Source organism: Nipponia nippon, unplaced genomic scaffold (genome assembly GCF_047370975.1).
Source record: "Nipponia nippon isolate SJK-2023a ecotype South Korea unplaced genomic scaffold, ASM4737097v1 scaffold_4, whole genome shotgun sequence".
In the NCBI taxonomy this organism is placed as follows: domain Eukaryota; kingdom Metazoa; phylum Chordata; class Aves; order Pelecaniformes; family Threskiornithidae; genus Nipponia; species Nipponia nippon.
Genome location: NW_028262358.1, coordinates 1,613,998 through 1,631,116, shown reverse-complemented (window position 1 = coordinate 1,631,116; position 17,119 = coordinate 1,613,998). Strand labels below are relative to the sequence as shown.

General features: G+C 36.8%; 1 protein-coding gene across 2 annotated transcripts in view; it reads left to right on the top strand.

The window, feature by feature from the left end:
• Nucleotides 1-17,119, top strand: part of PSME4 (proteasome activator subunit 4) — a 68,045-nt gene that overhangs the window by 20,488 nt on the left and 30,438 nt on the right. For both annotated transcript variants that reach the window (XM_087773740.1, XM_087773741.1), the window contains 12 exons: nt 76-168; nt 1,075-1,340; nt 2,943-3,129; nt 3,834-3,923; nt 4,641-4,705; nt 4,802-4,952; nt 6,598-6,696; nt 7,099-7,168; nt 7,626-7,693; nt 8,278-8,493; nt 10,522-10,679; nt 11,932-12,027. In XM_087773740.1, the coding sequence (XP_087629866.1) occupies nt 76-168; nt 1,075-1,340; nt 2,943-3,129; nt 3,834-3,923; nt 4,641-4,705; nt 4,802-4,952; nt 6,598-6,696; nt 7,099-7,168; nt 7,626-7,693; nt 8,278-8,493; nt 10,522-10,679; nt 11,932-12,027 (1,559 nt within the window). The remainder of the gene's footprint in view (nt 1-75; nt 169-1,074; nt 1,341-2,942; nt 3,130-3,833; nt 3,924-4,640; nt 4,706-4,801; nt 4,953-6,597; nt 6,697-7,098; nt 7,169-7,625; nt 7,694-8,277; nt 8,494-10,521; nt 10,680-11,931; nt 12,028-17,119) is intronic.

Here is a 17,119-nt window from a genome sequence, read left to right as displayed (position 1 = left end):
CCTCGTACTACTGTGTTACCTGTTTGTTTTAACTTATTCCATGCAATAAAATTCTGTGGTTTATTTTTTTTACAGGGTGGACCAAGTAAACTAGTGCAGAAGCACTTGTCTGGATTGTTCAATAGCATTGCCTCTTTTTACCATCCTTCAAATAACGGGCGGTGGCTGGTGAGTTTTTTGCATGTCAAGACAATAACTTTGGCTGTAATTTCAATGGTCAAACCTGTCGAATCAAACATGTGGATAGATGCACTCTGTGCTCAAATGGCCAGATTGTCTGTTGGTTGTATAATATTTTGAGGCTTTAATTTTCAAGATCTGTGATGGTACTGTCATTCAAATCCTACTTTTGTCCTGATGTCAGGACCACAGCTAATGAGAGTATTCTTCAAGCGTCTAACCGAAGTGCAGTTTAGAAGTCCAAAACTAGACGTCTAATTCCTATATAGCTAGGAAAAAGTTAGCAGTTTAAAGGAAGGTGATACACAGCATCAGTATGTGTGACGTAGCTTTCATATTACTGACCTACTGTCTCCGAGTCAGCAAAATCTAGTTTTGATTAACTAAAGCAAAAAAGATCTATAATGCATATCTAGTTTGATAAAGCATAACTTTTTGATGGTGTAGCTAGTGGAGTCTTCTGCTAGAGGATATAAGAATCTCTGATAGCTGGTAGGAAGTACAGATTAAAATAACAAAACTGGTCAAAGCAATGCCTAAGAGCTGACTTCTTCTAGAATAAGGTATTTGCTTACATGTGAATGTGCGGAGAATGCTCTCAAAGATGTCCCAGTTACTGGTAAGTAATCTTGATCTGTGACTGTATCCTTTGTATATATTTTTCATTATTTTTTTAAATCATAAGGTATAGTGCTGGCAGCGTAACTGTTGGTATTTTGAGAATTGAAGTTTAATGATAAATTGTGACATTGTATTTTAGAGCTCTTCTGAGTTTTCTTTTATTGTAGTTGTGTAATTTCAAGATATTGGCTTATTAATTGTCTGTTGTACATGTAGCAGCTCAGATTCTGCTACTGCCAAGTAACTGAATAGTGTTTCTTGTGTATTCAACAGAACAAACTGATGAAACTACTTCAAAGGTTACCCAGTGGTGTTGTCAGAAGGCTGCATCGTGAGCGCTACAAGAAAATGACTTGGTTAACTCCTGTGCCTGATAGTTATAAACTTACTGATCAGGACGTTACGGACTTTGTAGAATGCATTATTCAACCTGTTCTTCTGGCTATGTTTAGTAAAACTGGAAGCCTGGAGGCTGCCCAAGCCCTGCAGAACCTTGCACTGATGCGTCCTGAATTAGTAATTCCACCTGTACTTGAGAAGTAAGTTCTGTAGAAATGTTACGACTTCCCTGTTCCCTTCCCAACAAATAAATATGCAAAGCAGTTGTTAAACAATAAGCGCTTTCCTTGCTGCGAATGAATGCTTGCAGTGAGGGGAGCTGCTAATACACACACCGAGCAATCGCCTGAGTCAGGATAGGGAGTGAGGGAGGACTTTGCTTTTTATTTGATCTTTATTTTGTTTTGTAATCTGCTGGCAAAGGGAGTGGTTCTGGGAGATGTTCATAGCTTGTGCAATAAAGGGTAGTCCTCAAGTGGTTTGCATTTCTGTTAGCATTTTGTATCAGATAGTGGGTGGATCTGTTGAAAAAGCAACTGTGTACCCTTTATTCATGAGCCACCTTGTCCTTTCTCACTAGCTTTCAATGGGGCCAAATATAAATGATGGTATTGCATGTTTGTGTAGTAATGAGCATGTGTGTTATTTCTGTTTTGTGTCAGAGTATCTTACAGTTACAGATTGTTTAAAATTACTTCTGACTTCACAAGCAAATCACTAACGTATGTGCCGACGTAAAATACTTAGTTTGTTCTATTACTAATGCCTTGGTGCCTGAAATTCCAGGAAAAAAAATGTGACTCCTTCCTGCCCCAATGAAACGCTTTCTTCCTAGTCCCTACCCGTGTTCCCCCTCCTATACAGTCTTTTGTACTTTAACAACTCGTATTGTAAAAACAGTGGAGAAATGAGTTTGTCTTGAAGAGCCCTTCCCGAGTTCTATACCTTTGTGACTCAACTGTTTGTAAAAACTTGATAAATCTGCTCTTACATGAAAACATTTCAAGTGTAACAGTTCTAAGGAGGACAGCAATGGACGCCTGTATTGGGTATGACTGCTTTTTCTGATTTGAGAGCAGACTGAATGTCTGCTCGGTAGTTCAAACTATCCACTGGTATGTTTGCCTTGGCTGCAGTTCCGAATTCGTTTTGTTGAGCAGATGTAGGTCCTTTGTGCTTTGAATGACGTAGGGCAAGGGTAGCACTACGACTCTTGTTTGAACTACTATGAGTTTGAACTATAGGTTGCTGATAACAGTAGGAAGTGTTAAGCAGTTTGCTTAAAAAGTGCTTAGTGTAAAAAAAAAAAAAAAAGTTTAAAAATCACAGTAACTTAACAGATTTTTATAAAAAAAGATGTGGACTTAATGTTACATTAAAGTAATGTATCCCTTATCTGTTTAGAGGCAGTCAAGGCAAGTTTTCATGCTTGCCACAAGAACCTTACACTTTTAAATACACAGCTTGCGTTAGCTTAAAATTCAAACAGAAAAATCATCGTAGCTTTGAATCTAGGAGCCCATGCAATTATTAATTCCTATGCTGCAACTGCAAACAAATTACTTAATCCTGAACTACTTGTGAATAGGACTGATCAAATGAAAGGAACATTTTCTAATAGAGCAATGAGAAGTCCATTGGAAAAAGATTAGCAAAAAATTTTGGAACCACTGATTAGCTTGAATTTTTCTTGCAGAAATTTTCTACCCTCTCTGTAGAAAATAACATGTGCAGTCCACTTTTTTTTTTTAAGACCTTGGAAACATTATTGTTCCTAATATGACTGCTCTTAAACTTTATAGAACGTATCCTGCACTTGAGACATTGACAGAACCTCATCAGCTCACAGCTACTTTAAGCTGTGTAATTGGAGTCGCTCGTAGTCTGGTGTCTGGGGGGAAGTGGTTTCCTGAAGGTCCAACACACATGCTACCTCTACTGATGAGAGCACTGCCTGGGGTGGATCCAAATGACTTCAGCAAATGTATGGTGAGTGTATCAATCTTACCTTTTTTTAGAAGACAGGTAGCCAACTAGTTCACTCTAAAAGCTTTTTTTGTATTTGTATAAAAGCAAGTAACTCATGTTTCCAGACGTTCTTTGCCTGATTCTGTTCCTGCACAACTTTATTTGTAAAAAGTTAATATTACAAGCCTGTAACTTATGATAATGATTTTTGGCTTGTTGGACAATGCCAAGTGAATCTTTAACACCAGATTGTGATAAGTATTTTACTGACTTGTTGGGCAGCTCTAAAAAACGAGATAAAATAGATGTTCCAAAGCTCCTAGCAAATATTCCTAGTCTTTTTAAGATCAACAGGAAGACCTTTATCGCTAGGTTTTCCTTCAGTTAGGTTCTGAAAGCCCACATCTTCAGGACTTCATATTAATTGACTATTCAAACAATCTAAACATTATGGGTTTTTTGTAACCTTTAAGTTCAGCACAAAATAAGTGTTACTTTACTCAGAAAATTAAGGGGGTTTTGCACAGTGCTGACTTAAGTTTTATACTGAATGTTTTTATATGTGAACTCAGCAATAACTATTGAAGTTTGGGGGTGGAAGAATTAGGCTTTGGAATTTTTTTAATGTAATGATTTGCTTTAGCTCCCATACCTAATTGCAAAAGCTTTTTAATGTGTAGAATACAGTAACACTTTATTAAAGAGCTGTTTGCAACTCTCAACAGATTACATTCCAGTTCATTGCAACATTTTCTACTTTGGTGCCTTTAGTAGATTGTTCATCTGTATTGCAAGAAAGAGATGATCTTTCAGAGGTAAGAGTGCTGTGCAGTTATAAAAACAAAACTATAACCTAGTTTTCAATTTAATTTCTAGCATGTAATAATCTCTTCAGAACTGCAACAGGTTTGCTACTCTTTTTGTATATGTAAAACTACATTAAACAAAAATGCAACAAAAAAATTAAAATGTGGGTCACATTGGCTGCTGGTCAGTGTGGTAGAGCTGTCATCCACTCATCCACTGCTAGAAGACTCTTCGTGTAGCTCTGAGGACAGCTAGTAGCTACAGATTACACAGCTTCTGAATGCTCAGCTACTGGAAGAAGGTTAATTTCATTGCCCCAGAGCTGCAGCAGTCAAAAACTAACAGAGGAGTTTGTACGCTGAATGTTTAATATAAATACGTCAGCAGAGCCAAGACTGCCACCGCAGCTGGCGCTCGCTGCCCTCCTGCTGGAAAGGAGGATCGGTAGTAAGGCCAAAGGTATCCATGGAGGCAGACCTGATTTCACGCTGAGAGGTTATTTGGCTAGGCGTCAAGGCCAGGAAATTCGATAGGACAGTGTAAAGAAAATGTAATAATTGTTTCATGTGGTGTACTTGAGACTATTTGAACTTTGGGAAATGCACTGTATATAATTTAAAAATTGGAAGTGTTTTTGAAATAGTTAATATAGGAAATAAACTTCATATTATGTTTCCTTAAGAAAAGCCAACCTTTTGTGCTTCTTTTGTGTCGGGAAACTGTAGGTGGAAAGAGAATTGTGCTCTGCAACTGCTGAATTTGAGGATTTTGTACTACAGTTCATGGATAGGTAAGTAAGCTAAGGATAGGTGAAAGCTTGGCATGAGGAACTTGATAAAACATCCAAGTTCCACTTACTAAAATTGTACTTATTGCGTTTGTGTAGATGTTTTGGACTTATAGAGAGCAGCACACTAGAGCAAACCAGAGAGGAGACTGAAACTGAGAAAATGACTCATCTGGAGAGCCTAGTGGAATTAGGTCTCTCTTCTACTTTCAGTACAATCCTTACTCAGTGTTCAAAGGATATCTTTAAGGTATGTAGAACGTGGGCTTTCCATCTAACTTTAGGAGGCTTAATTTTCTATTGTGAATGACGGGTGCATTCAGATTCCTCCTTCTTTCATTGTCCTGTTCTGAACTTCCATGTTTAACCAAGGAATGGGCTGGGGAGGGGAAGTTTAGGACTTTGTGTCAGTTTGCTTTGTGGTTTTATGTACATCAATACAGAGCTCTTAAGTTCTTGATTCTCTCTTAGGAGAAATCATTCTAGCAGTTTTTTATCACTTTATCATTTTAGGCTGTGATTTTTCATGTCTCGATGGTAATGCTAACCTACCCCATCCCCTGCTTTCCTTCTCTCTCCCTACCACTTCTTCAACGGGGCAAAAGAAGCTGTTCAAGGAGCCTTGTGGCTAATGGGATCAGAAAAATTATCTGGATTAAAATAACTCTGAGGGAGGGGGTGGGGAATCCATGTTGTTACACAGACAGATTGTTTCCTTGCAGGTTGGGTCAAAACATTTTAATCTGTTTACATTACATTATGTATCTATTTGGAGATGCTAGGTTTTGTACATTTTGAACCATTGCACTGGGCACTTTGGTATGATTTTGTCTGGAGTCTTTTGGTTGATATAAGTCCTAAGTTAATTCTTTTTTGTCATTAAGTATTTAGTTTGTATTTTCCTGATCATTATTAAAGTAATTGCATGCAATCTACACTGTATATAGTACAGATTGCCTTGCAAGGTATTGGATGGTAATAAGCTTCTTTAAAATATGCTGGCCACTTAAATAGTTGATAGTTAATTCCCTATTTATTTGTTAGCTAAAGGATGTTCTGGCTTTACATCAATTTCACATGTGAAATAGCATAGTTTCCTTACAGAGGACTGTGACTTATTTAGGGGAAAACTGTTTTTCTGTGTAGTTTCTCAGAAGCACCCCAAGCTTACATTAGTCAACATGATTTATCTGACCTCCTTTCTTCCCCAAGTGAATGTTTTAGAAGTGTCTCCAACCTGCAGCTGAAAGCGGTGTCCCATTATGTCACCAGTTAAAGCACTCGGTGTGTTTTGGTTTTTTAACTCTTGGGGGCAGGGGAATATAGACATTCCTGTAATTGAATTAGTTTAATGATAGTGGATGCTCTTAGGTATTTTCCAGTTAGTGTGTTACTGTAACTGAGTGTTGCAATAAATAAAAGAGAAAAATCGGCAATAAAAAAAGAAGAGGAAAAATCTGCAGACTGAAACTAATTTTGACAAACCTTTTGTTATTGCTACATGTGTAGCAGCTTTTATTTTCAGCTGGAGGCAGTAGTTGCACAATTAGACATAGGTGCTACATAGTCTACAAGTTACATGTACTGGTAACCTTTAGGATTTTTTTCCTGAGCAGTTACTATTCACATAAATTTTTAATCTTTCTATTCTATAATATTGTCAACTTTAATTATGAGAGTGGTTACATTTTACTCAGCTTTAGGCAGCCTACAGAACTGCTTTCTCTGTGTCTCTCTTCTGATTTTTTTTTTTAAAATGTGAATTGTGTTTCCAGTCTTCTGTTATAAAAGAATACAATATTATGTACAGGTGCTGCCTTCTGTGGAACATCAAATATTTGGTGCTACCTAGTTTAAAAAAAAAGTAACCTCCATCTTTTTGTACTCACTTTTAGGTTGCCTTGGAGAAGGTCTTTAACTTTGCTGTTTCAAATATATTTGAGACGAGAGTTGCTGGTCGAATGGTTGCGGATATGTGCCGAGCTGCAGTAAAAGTGAGAGAAAACACTCTGATTTAATTTGATCTTTAGTTTTAAAAAAAAAAAAAAAAAAACAAAAACAAAGCTACTTTTTCTTAGGCAAGATCTTTAATTTTTCTTGTAAATACACATGGTTCCTAAATTATGTCTTTTCTAAAACTGGATGGTTGCATATAGCAATATTTCAAGAGCTTAATTCACAAGTATTTTTCTTGCATTTATGTTAATTTTTATATAGGTTTTATTGAATGTTTAAAAATTGTGATGTCAGGCTGACTCTAGAATGACTTGGAGTTGAGCTACAGTCTATTCTTTCCTCTTTTTCAATAATGTTGTTAGAAGATTTTTATCAATGTGTGTGCTGAGTTCCATAAGGTGTCTTTTTTTTTTATGGGCTATTTATGATGCTGTTTCCAGTGCCGCCCTGAGGAATCCTTGAAGCTGTTTGTACCGCATTGCTGCAATGTTATAACTCACCTCACAGTCAGTAAGTTTATAAGATTTCTAACATTATTTGCTTTGGTTTGGGTTGGCTTTTGTTAAAATAAAAGTAATACTTAAACCTTCTGTGTGTTTTCCCCAACTTCATTTCAATGATGGAAAATTAATTCTGTCCGTTATTTCGTCTAAAAAAACAAACCAACAACTATTTATGTGTAGTTTCAAGACAAAACGCTCTCAAGCTACAAGAGCATGCTTCTTTAAAAATATGGCGGTTTAAAATGTCTCCAGACATTCCTCAATTCCTCAAAAAGCATTCAAGATGTTAAATTAGCTAAAGTAACTTCCAGTTGGATGTGGGTGCACTATGAATGGGAAGGTTGCAATAGAAGGGTTGGGGGTAAACTTTTGGGATGCAGGCATCTATCTGGTTTATGATTTAGCTTTTTGGGAAAACTTGACTGCAGCATAGTTACAGCAGTGCTTATCACTTGTTCCTCTAGACGATGACGTGTTACATGATGAAGAACTAGATAAGGAGCTACTTTGGAATCTTCAGCTTTTGTCAGAGGTATCGCAAAGAATGTTCTTCCCATGCATGTGTATCACTGAATCCTGTTTAATACCCCTGAAAGAAGAAAATAATAAAACTTCTGCCATTAAAACAAAGTAAATGTTGTATGAATGACATTGCATAACAACTTCTTTTTCTTATCTAATTTTAAATGGGACATAAGTGGCTGCTATTTGAAGAAAACAAACGTATGGTGTGTATGTGGAAAAAAAATCAAAGCGTTTTAATACAAACAGTTATTGAGGGGTACAGAAAGAGGAGGGATACATGCAGGGAAAAATAAGATGCTTTTGGTAAAGATTTATCTTTAAAAATTAATCTCAAAATGTATACGAGTATTGCTAGAAAATTTCTAATGGCGTCAAGAAGCAATGTATAGCGCAGTTCTTATGTGTTACTTAAACTTTTCCAACAGCAGTAGAAGTGGTAGTTCATGTGCAAGTTCAGTCTTTAATTTCAATTCAGTGTGATGTACAGAACGAAATCTGGTGCAGGATTGGTTGAGTGGTGTAATCCTCTCTTTAGTCCTCTAGAACAAGATCGGTTATGTTTACCTTTGAAATGTTTGTCTTTCCTATCAGATCACTCGAGTGGATGGAAAGAAGTTGCTACCGTACAGGGAGCAGCTTGGGAAGATACTGCAGCGAACCCTACACTTAACCTGTAAGCAGGGTTACATTCTGTCTTGTAACCTACTGCACCATCTTCTTCGTTCCGCTACACTTATCTACCCCACAGAGTACTGCAGTGTGCCAGGTGGCTTTGACAAGCCTCTTTCTGAATACTTTCCTATCAAGGCAAGGATTTTCATTTATTTAGGATTAGAGGATTTGACTTTCTTTTTTTAAAAAACAATCATACGCTATATTATTTGTTTTTATTTGGAGATTTCTGAACGTAGGTAGCAGCAATGGAAAGTGTAATTGAAAGATGCTTTGGGCTTTGAAACGTATAGCAAATTGCAAGTTATTTAAAATTATACGGATAGCAAAAATGAATGCTTACTGTTGTTTTGAGTAGTTTTATAGCATGACATATTAGTGTTTTATGACGTGTGTTTTACAATGATTGCATAACTACAATAAGATAATAGAAAGCAAGAGTGCGTGCTCATGTTTCTTAATCTTGTAATATATGATGCATTTAACTGAGACAGCTATCATGAAGTACAGTGGTATAAACAGTTAAGTCTGGAGTTTAGCAGGAGAATTTTGCTGTTCACTTTAACTTAAACATCCAGTCAGAGGAAGCATTGTTGCACTGGGACGGACTTAGTCTTTCATCTGCTTTTGTGGATGAGAGCTGCAGCCTTTCCTTTTTCCTCTTCATATAAATGTGGTTATCAGATATAATAAGTAATGGTGAGTGCATGGAAAAATGCGTACATCAGTGCAAAACAATTGCAAGAAAGGAGATACGGCATTTTACAGGTAGGCAGAATAACAAGCGAACAATGATTCTACGCTGAGCTTGAGATAAAATGAAAGTAGAAGTGGCAATATTAAAAATTACTGAAACTGTCAAAAGTAATATGCTAGTCTGCTGTTAGGACTTTGAGGTCAATTTATCAGTATTACAGATGAACAGCGCAGCAGTTTTCAGCTGGCCTATTTGAATAGAAGACTGCATTTTGCTGAAAAGTGGTCTTATATATAACTTTACCACTGCAGATAATCTAGCGCTTGTTACTGAAAGCCAGTACAGTTTTATGAACTGATGGGCACATCCCGTTGAGCCAGATACTCATTTAAAAACAAGCAAAAAAATCTCATTTAAATGCCCCAACACAAAAACAGAAATTTCTTTTTAAATTCCTCCTCTGAAATTGAAAACACTCACAATTACTTTGCTGTTCCATACATCAATGGCTACTTTAGAAAGTGTACATTATATCAACTCTTAATTGCCATTAACAGCTTGAGTTTGTCACTTACATGCTTCCTACCCTGCCCAGTGTAAAACTGCAGTTCTGTCACTTTCTGAAGTAATATTCACAGAGGACTAGCCCGCCTTTCCAAGGAAGGGAAGTAATAGCAGGCTACGTTGAGTAAATGCATTACTGTAGTTCTTTGTGCTTTTTGTCCAGTCAGACCAGTCGGGCATTTTAAGAACAGGTGGTGAAGTTTTGAAATATTAAATTACAATATAAAATTAGACAAAGACAGGAAATGGTAAATGAAGACTGCAAAGGCCTATCTATTAATTTAGTCCTAAGCATGGACTTCATGTTTGAGTATGAACTAGTAATAAATATTGACTTGTTTCTTCCAAGTACTCAAGTGGTGTTAATTCTACAGCAAGTCTGAGCTCTTTGTAAGCCAAAATATAAAAAGTTGTCTTTGTTATGGGATGACCTAGCATTGTATGGAAAGTCCACCTCAAAGTTTAGCTTTCTTTTTTTATTTTTAAAATGAATGTACTAAGTTTTCTGATTGTGGTTCAAAGCTGAGAAGGGGTATTGTTAAACGGGCTAGCTTCTTCATGTTCTCTATAGGAGTATCAAAAGTCTGAGTTGTACTATCTGATTTGGTATCCAGCCAAAGGAATAACAAAGTTATAGTCAAATTAAACCAGTACAGTCCTTTGCCTTTTAGTCCTTTCAGGTATGTTATTTTCCAGGTACATGTAGATGTTATAGTAGGTTTGGGATTTCTATTTGATTTTATCGTGTTCTTTTTTTTTTTTTTCCCCTGGAATTGTCAGGATAACTGCTTTACAGCAGTAGCTAGTTCATGTGTCTGGTTATTTTAGTAATATTAAATGCTAACTTTTTAAAAAGTAAATTATCTTCGTAGTTTGATTAATATGAACTGTCTTTATTATAGGACTGGGGTAAACCAGGTGACTTGTGGAACTTGGACATCCAGTGGCATGTTCCTTCATCGGAGGAAATAAACTTTGCTTTTTATCTGCTGGATACTTTTCTTCAGCCTGAGCTCACCAGGCTAGAGGACTATGCAATTGGAAAACTAGAAATGTCCAGGTTAGTGGTGATACGTAATATGGAGGAGGTGCATTTATCCACTCATGTCTGGTGTAAGTAGTTATTGCCAATCATACCGGCACTATAAAAACTAAGTCTTTGGTTTATTTGTATATTTGTTTCTTTTTTTTTTCTTGTCTTTGACACCTTGTATGTAAAGCTGTTGATTTATAACAGAACTGGACTTCCATTTGGTCAAGGCTTCACTGTGCTACTTAATAGAAATAAATGGTGGTGATTTGGGAGAATGTAGCAGAGTGCATGAATTGCAAATTAAATCGGAAGGCAAGATAGTAAAGCTGCAAGAGTAGAGAATACCACTAGTTGCTGAGGGAGTAACAGTTGTGAATAAATGGGGTACTAGGTGAGCCTGATATTGCTATGAATTGTAATATTTCTGGAGCTTGAATTCTTGTCACATTTCTTTTTTTTTTTTTCCAGTATTCCACAAAGTAATAATTGGAAATCAAACATTTTTTATGTATTTAGGAGCTTCAGAATAAGACTTTTCTATTACAAAAGATAAAATGAAAAATTCTAAGAGCCTTTGTTGAACACACGTATTCAGAGAGTTGATAAGTAATGCATGAGTACCAAGAGCTCTTCAGTTAGGGAACCTCTGTAGCGGGCTGAAAGGAATTATTTTACAAATCAGAGCTGCTTACCACAAAGCTGAGAACAAAGGGCAAAATTTATAACTGTATGCTAAATGCTACTACTACTTTAGATGAGAGAGCTTTAAAAAGAGTTCCTTAATTCTCTAAAATAACACAGAAAAAAGTTGTTCACATTGTAGCATTATAATTTATATTCAGACTGTAAAATATTCACTCATAAAGAAAGTATTCCTTCATCCTACTCATGGTGGGAAGGCCTTTTCTTGGCCTTGGGTGGAGAGTTATTTCATGCATTTTAGCTGAGATCTAGATAAAATTCTTCAAAACAATTTTTTGGGGTAAAACTGTCTGTTTTGAGATTAGTTTATCTCATTATACTGATGTTTCCTTCACTGTTTCAGAATGTAAAATCTCCAAAACCAGTTTTTCAGAAAACAAAGTTCAATGTTGGAGTTCTCTAATAGAATTAGGTTGGATCAAAAAATGATTGATTTCTGTAGTGCTCCCTCTTGTGTTTAGAAGTGATACAAGTAAAGAAAAGGGCTTTTATAAAACTTCACCAAAAATGTGGTTTATCGTGTGTATATTTTCAAGCATTTAACAGACAAGTAATTGGGGTTTCTTCTTTGTTTAAGAGATGATGTGCAGCAGTGTCTTGCTATTGTGCATAACTGCTTGATTGGTTCTGGGAACATTCTGCCTCCTCTGAAAGGAGAAAGGGTGGCTCATCTGTAAGTAAAATTTATTTTGATATCACCAACATTCTTAGCAATTATGTTCATACTGGTTTTTAGTGCTTTATTGCTATTATCACACAACTGCTTCTAGTGGCTATTTTTAAGGACCTCTCGTAGTAGTATAAAGATACAGAAATTTGAAATAGTGACTTACAGAAACACTGGAGTACTTAAAACATGAAAGAATGTTAAGTGCTTTTTTTGTGCAAGACTCTGAAAATGTTTAAAAAAGGTAGGTGATGGCACTGCCTCGCTGATGCTACTTTATGTAAAGGAAATGGAAGCGAGGCATTTACTCATGTGTTTCCCCTCCTCTAAAAGAAGCCTTCAAACCATGGTGCGCTGCCATCTTACTAATGTTCCTGTCACCCTGAATGAGTGAAGTCCTGAACGTTCTGAACTTAACTTCTTGCTGGCTGTCTTCTCATATTAAAGTAGGAAATAAATCCCGTTGAATGCTCAAATCCCTGTGAATAATGTCACAGCAGAACCTGGATACTGGTGCCAGCATACAGTAGCAAAAATGCTTGAGTAAACTTTCATTTTGGAAGTAATAGGAACTTTCTGTTGCATTACAGTAGTTCAGGCTTTAAAACGACTACGCTTTTAATAGATGGGATTGCTCTTGTAGCTTTGACTTCTTTGAGAAAGTATGTTGAAATATTATCTTTGGAGGCAATCACGGGTTTGATCTCAGTATTCTTGTTGTTATATATCATGTTTAAAATACAGAGGGTTTCAGTTAAGCGTATGGCTGCAGTCTGTATTTGGTGACTATAAAGTTGTTGCTGAAATTTTTTTTTGCCCAAATGCCAGCTGCTAAAAGTGCCAAGGAGCATTGATCCAGTCTCAAACGCGTTACTTCAGGTGCCTCGCTTCTGTGAGCTTCTCGTACAATGGGAGAGGCTCCTCTTGACTGTATGTTAGAACATTTGTTAAGCTGGAGAGCTTTGTAGGGGCCGTCTTTTACCATTGACTCTGTAAGAAATTCAGGGAAGTAATCTTTTTGTTAAAGAGGCAGTGCAGGGCATTCAGGCTGATTATGTCTATCTTCTAAAATAAGGGCTCCAACACCTTTCAGGAGGCATTGCCGGTACAGGAACAGTCAATGTGCTGCTGGTCCATATTGGGAAAACGTGGGAGCATGTTAGCACTGCTGCTTGATTCAATTTGAATCCTGCCCTGGCATCTGTTAGGCAGCAAGCACGAGGTGCCTGCAGTTCATAGGGCTCACAGGTTCAAGGACAGTTTGTGGTGTTGGTCCTTCAAAGGAGAAGGATTTTTTTTTTTTTTTTTGTTCTTGGATGCCTTGAACTTCAAAATACAAGGCTATCTTGGCCTAAAAATTCTTTAACACCACCAAAAAAAGAAACCCTGTTGTAGCTATAGTAGTCTATTAATCAAGGAAGAAACTCCTGTGTAAGAATAAGCAGTGCGGTACCCTTGTCTAGGCTATCTGATTGTCAATAATGGAAGTGTCATTTGGTAGAAGAAAGAACCTCAGCACCTGTGGAGAAGAGCGAATTGCAGCTGTCATTAAAATGTACTCATGTAGAGTATCTCTAGCTTTGTTTTGGTGTGGGGTGTTAAGAATAATCTTTTTGTATTGTTGGGCAAGATCTGTAAATTCTTAATGTACAAATTAGGACGTTAGCCTATAACCAACTTCTAAATTACTTGTGTACTTACAGAAGATTTGCTTCATTCTGTTAGTTCTCTATGCTGCTGCATAGAGATATATGCATATTAGATATATGCAATTTACTTGAGAACATGCTGAAATCAGTTTGTTACTAAAGAAATCAAAATCAGGCTTTTCTCACACAATCTGAATTTTGGAACTCAATAGTTCTGCTAAATGTCTGCAGAGGTTCAGAGTCCATCATTATCTGGTTTTGGACAGACTTGACGCATATTGATGAAACATCGTATACCCACCGTGAGCAGGTCTTACATCCAACCTTTTTACGTTTACATTAAAAAACATAGTTAAGGCAATTTGTCTTTTCAGTGACTTTACACAGGACTCTGCAATTTGCCCGCTGAAGTTGAATGAATTTTAAGTAAGCTTTCGTTCTCATTCTTTGTATGATTTGAATTATCCCAAATGGAACGTGGATTTTTAACGAAGGAGATAATCCGAGAGAAGTAGAGTGAGTTTGTGCACAGTGGATTGTGCTTTGGCTTAGTAAGGTGGACTAAATACTTAGAGACGCTTGCACTTTGTACCAATTAAATCTTAGATCCCTGTCAGTTTATTCAACTTACTTAGCAAGAACAGTTACGAAGGTCAATATCAATTCAGCATCTTGAGAGAGAAGGCTGAGTTGATCCATCCAGGACAGATGGTTCATTCTAGCGATGCTGCTTATGAAATGTATATTCTGGTTTAACGGGTTACTGTATGTAAGCAAGGGTTACAGAAGGGAATTGTACCAAGAAGGTAGATGTCCTCTCCTCTGCCTTGTTCCCTCCTCTTCCTCCACAAGGAATAACTGGAACACTTGTAATGAGGGAGATATATTTTGGTTTAAAAAGCGATATTAAACAGGTTCCTGTGAATACTGTTTTCTATCCCATATGTCCATACAATTATATACAGTTTGAATGTAGGAGGTGTCTTTTGATGAGCTTTCTATTAAAACAGAAAAAAGTTTGATTTCAATTATTATTGTGTCATGAGTTCCTAGGATTTTTTTATAGATACCAGTTCACATTCCCAAGCCTGTTCCCATTATGTATAGTGGGAATGCACATAAAGTATTCAGATTTGAAACTGAAGGGCTTTTACTGGAAGTGACTAAGTCAGTTACCCAGAATGTCCTTATTTTAAATACTGTGTATTCACAGTTAGTACTTACCACTAGTGGTGATGATATTCACTGTCCTAACGTGGCAGTATAGGAATATTTTTGATGCAGGTATTGGTAAATGGCTTGATACATTTAAGATTAAAAAAAAAATTCTACATGTATACTTCTAAAACAAACTGGCACAGGAGATTTCTTGTCAGATACCTCCTATGCCACTCAACTCCGATGAACCATAGCTGACCACACACCATGTAGTGCAGCATTGTTGTTTGTGCTGGCTGTAAAGTAGAGCTGAGTAGGTGTAACCGCTAGATGTTCCTTCGTCTGGATGGTTATGGATACCTGAAGATTTTGCCAAGACAGACAGATGATTAGTATGTGTTCCTTTATAATCCTCTAGCCTGCTCACTGAATGAAAGTCACATAGGTGGGGGAGAGCTTGGAGCTATGTAATTTGAATCTCAGCAAAAGAAATATGTGGGTAGAATGCGCTTTAAAACCTTGTGTGTAACGGGATGACGAACTAGATACGATGGTTCAGTTAGTACTGTGAACTCTATCTGCCTGCAGGCTGCTCCTGCCACCAAGATGCTCTTTCCCTAAATGTATAGGATTTATTTTTCTCTCTGACAACTGAAAGCTACCCAAATATTTGCAGACCTTGTTTTTGGGGTCTGTTCGCAATCTTGTTTGGGTGACGGGCAGGGGAAGGCAGTGGCAGGAATAAAGGAGAAACAACCTGCTCCTAATAGAGTGTGAGACCACTGTACCTGACTTGATTGTTAATTTAAGTGACTCAGTCATAACAGTGACTAGTACAAAGCAAGATGACTGAGTGAGGAATTAGGGGGTTTTGCTTAAGTAATAGGGAAAACTAATTATGAAAAGTGTATATTGACTGTGTCGCAGATGTCACAAGCTGACCAAATGCTTCTTTCATTATTGGTTGTCAGAATTGACCTGTGTTGTTGCATGGAATTCCTATGTGTTAGATGTGAGGTTTAGGGGTTTTTGGATGGATGAATTTAAAATCACATTATTGCATAAACGTGGTTGTCTTCTAGAGAGATGAGAATGTAACAGAAGTTATGAGCACTGTTTTGGGAGAAGAAAATGAGTGAATCTGGATTTAAGTTCTAAACCTTTCTGTTTTAAAATAAGTTGCATTGATGAATGCATGAGGCTGCTTTCCACTAACATGGTAACTATTTGCTGCTTGGTGTTTTGTTGTGGCTATAATTCTTTTGAAGTTACTTCTAGAATAGGAAAATAAAGCTGTTGCAAATAAGGCCTGTCCACTAGCACGGAGACTATTGCATTTTACTGTAGTATTACTTTTAACCTAGGATTCTGTTTTGTTTGATTATAGACAATTCATCAACATCATTTTATGGAAATCGCTTACAGAAACTTTTCATCTTGAAAAGTTTCATGGGAAGCCACTTGGTCCATTTCTATGGACTTGTACAGTTTTTTTTGTTCCTCAGTGTCAAACACCTGAGAGTACGAGAGTACCCAATAATTTCAAAATGTCTGTCTTCATTTCTCCTTGTTAAGAATAGTCTGTTTTGTGTCTCGGCAGTTTGTGTTTATTTTATTTAATAGCTACTGAAAATGGATTTGCTTCTTGAATAGTTAATATATTAAGTTTTTCTGTTGGTTTCTTGTTTGGTTTTTGGTTGTGTGTTTTTTTTTCTTTAATTTATTGTTTGATAAAGCTGAAACCGGATAGAATTCCCCAGCGTTGGTCTGGTATGTTCTCCTTGTTAGACAGAATCAAAGTGTGCCCTTATTTTCATGGTTTAATAAATACTGGTTAGAGTAAAGGTTTCAAAACTTCTGTTTATCTACAAGTGTGTACATTGGCATGAGCCTTCTTGAATCTCCTGTCAATCCAGGTTAATGTTTTCACGTTGATTCATTAGTTTCTCTTATTCCTTTTTTTTATCTTGATGCCTGGTAGTCTCCAAACTGAAAAGTGATATATTTAGTACAGAAAACACATTAAGTTGACCAACACTTGACTTGGGTATGCTTTGTGTACCCAGAAGTATACACTCTGTGTGTGTGTGTGTACATACACACACTCGGTATACGCATCAGCGTAGCTGTTGTGAAGTGCTCAAAGAGTGATTTCCTTTTTAGTGAACTTGAGCGCAGAAGGTTTAGGTTTCATAATGCTCCAGCTTCTTCTGGGATCAAGCAGTTCTTATGTGTAGTTTGCAATTTCTTTTTTTTTTTTTTTTTTTTTCCCCTTCCCAATTTTGGGAGCA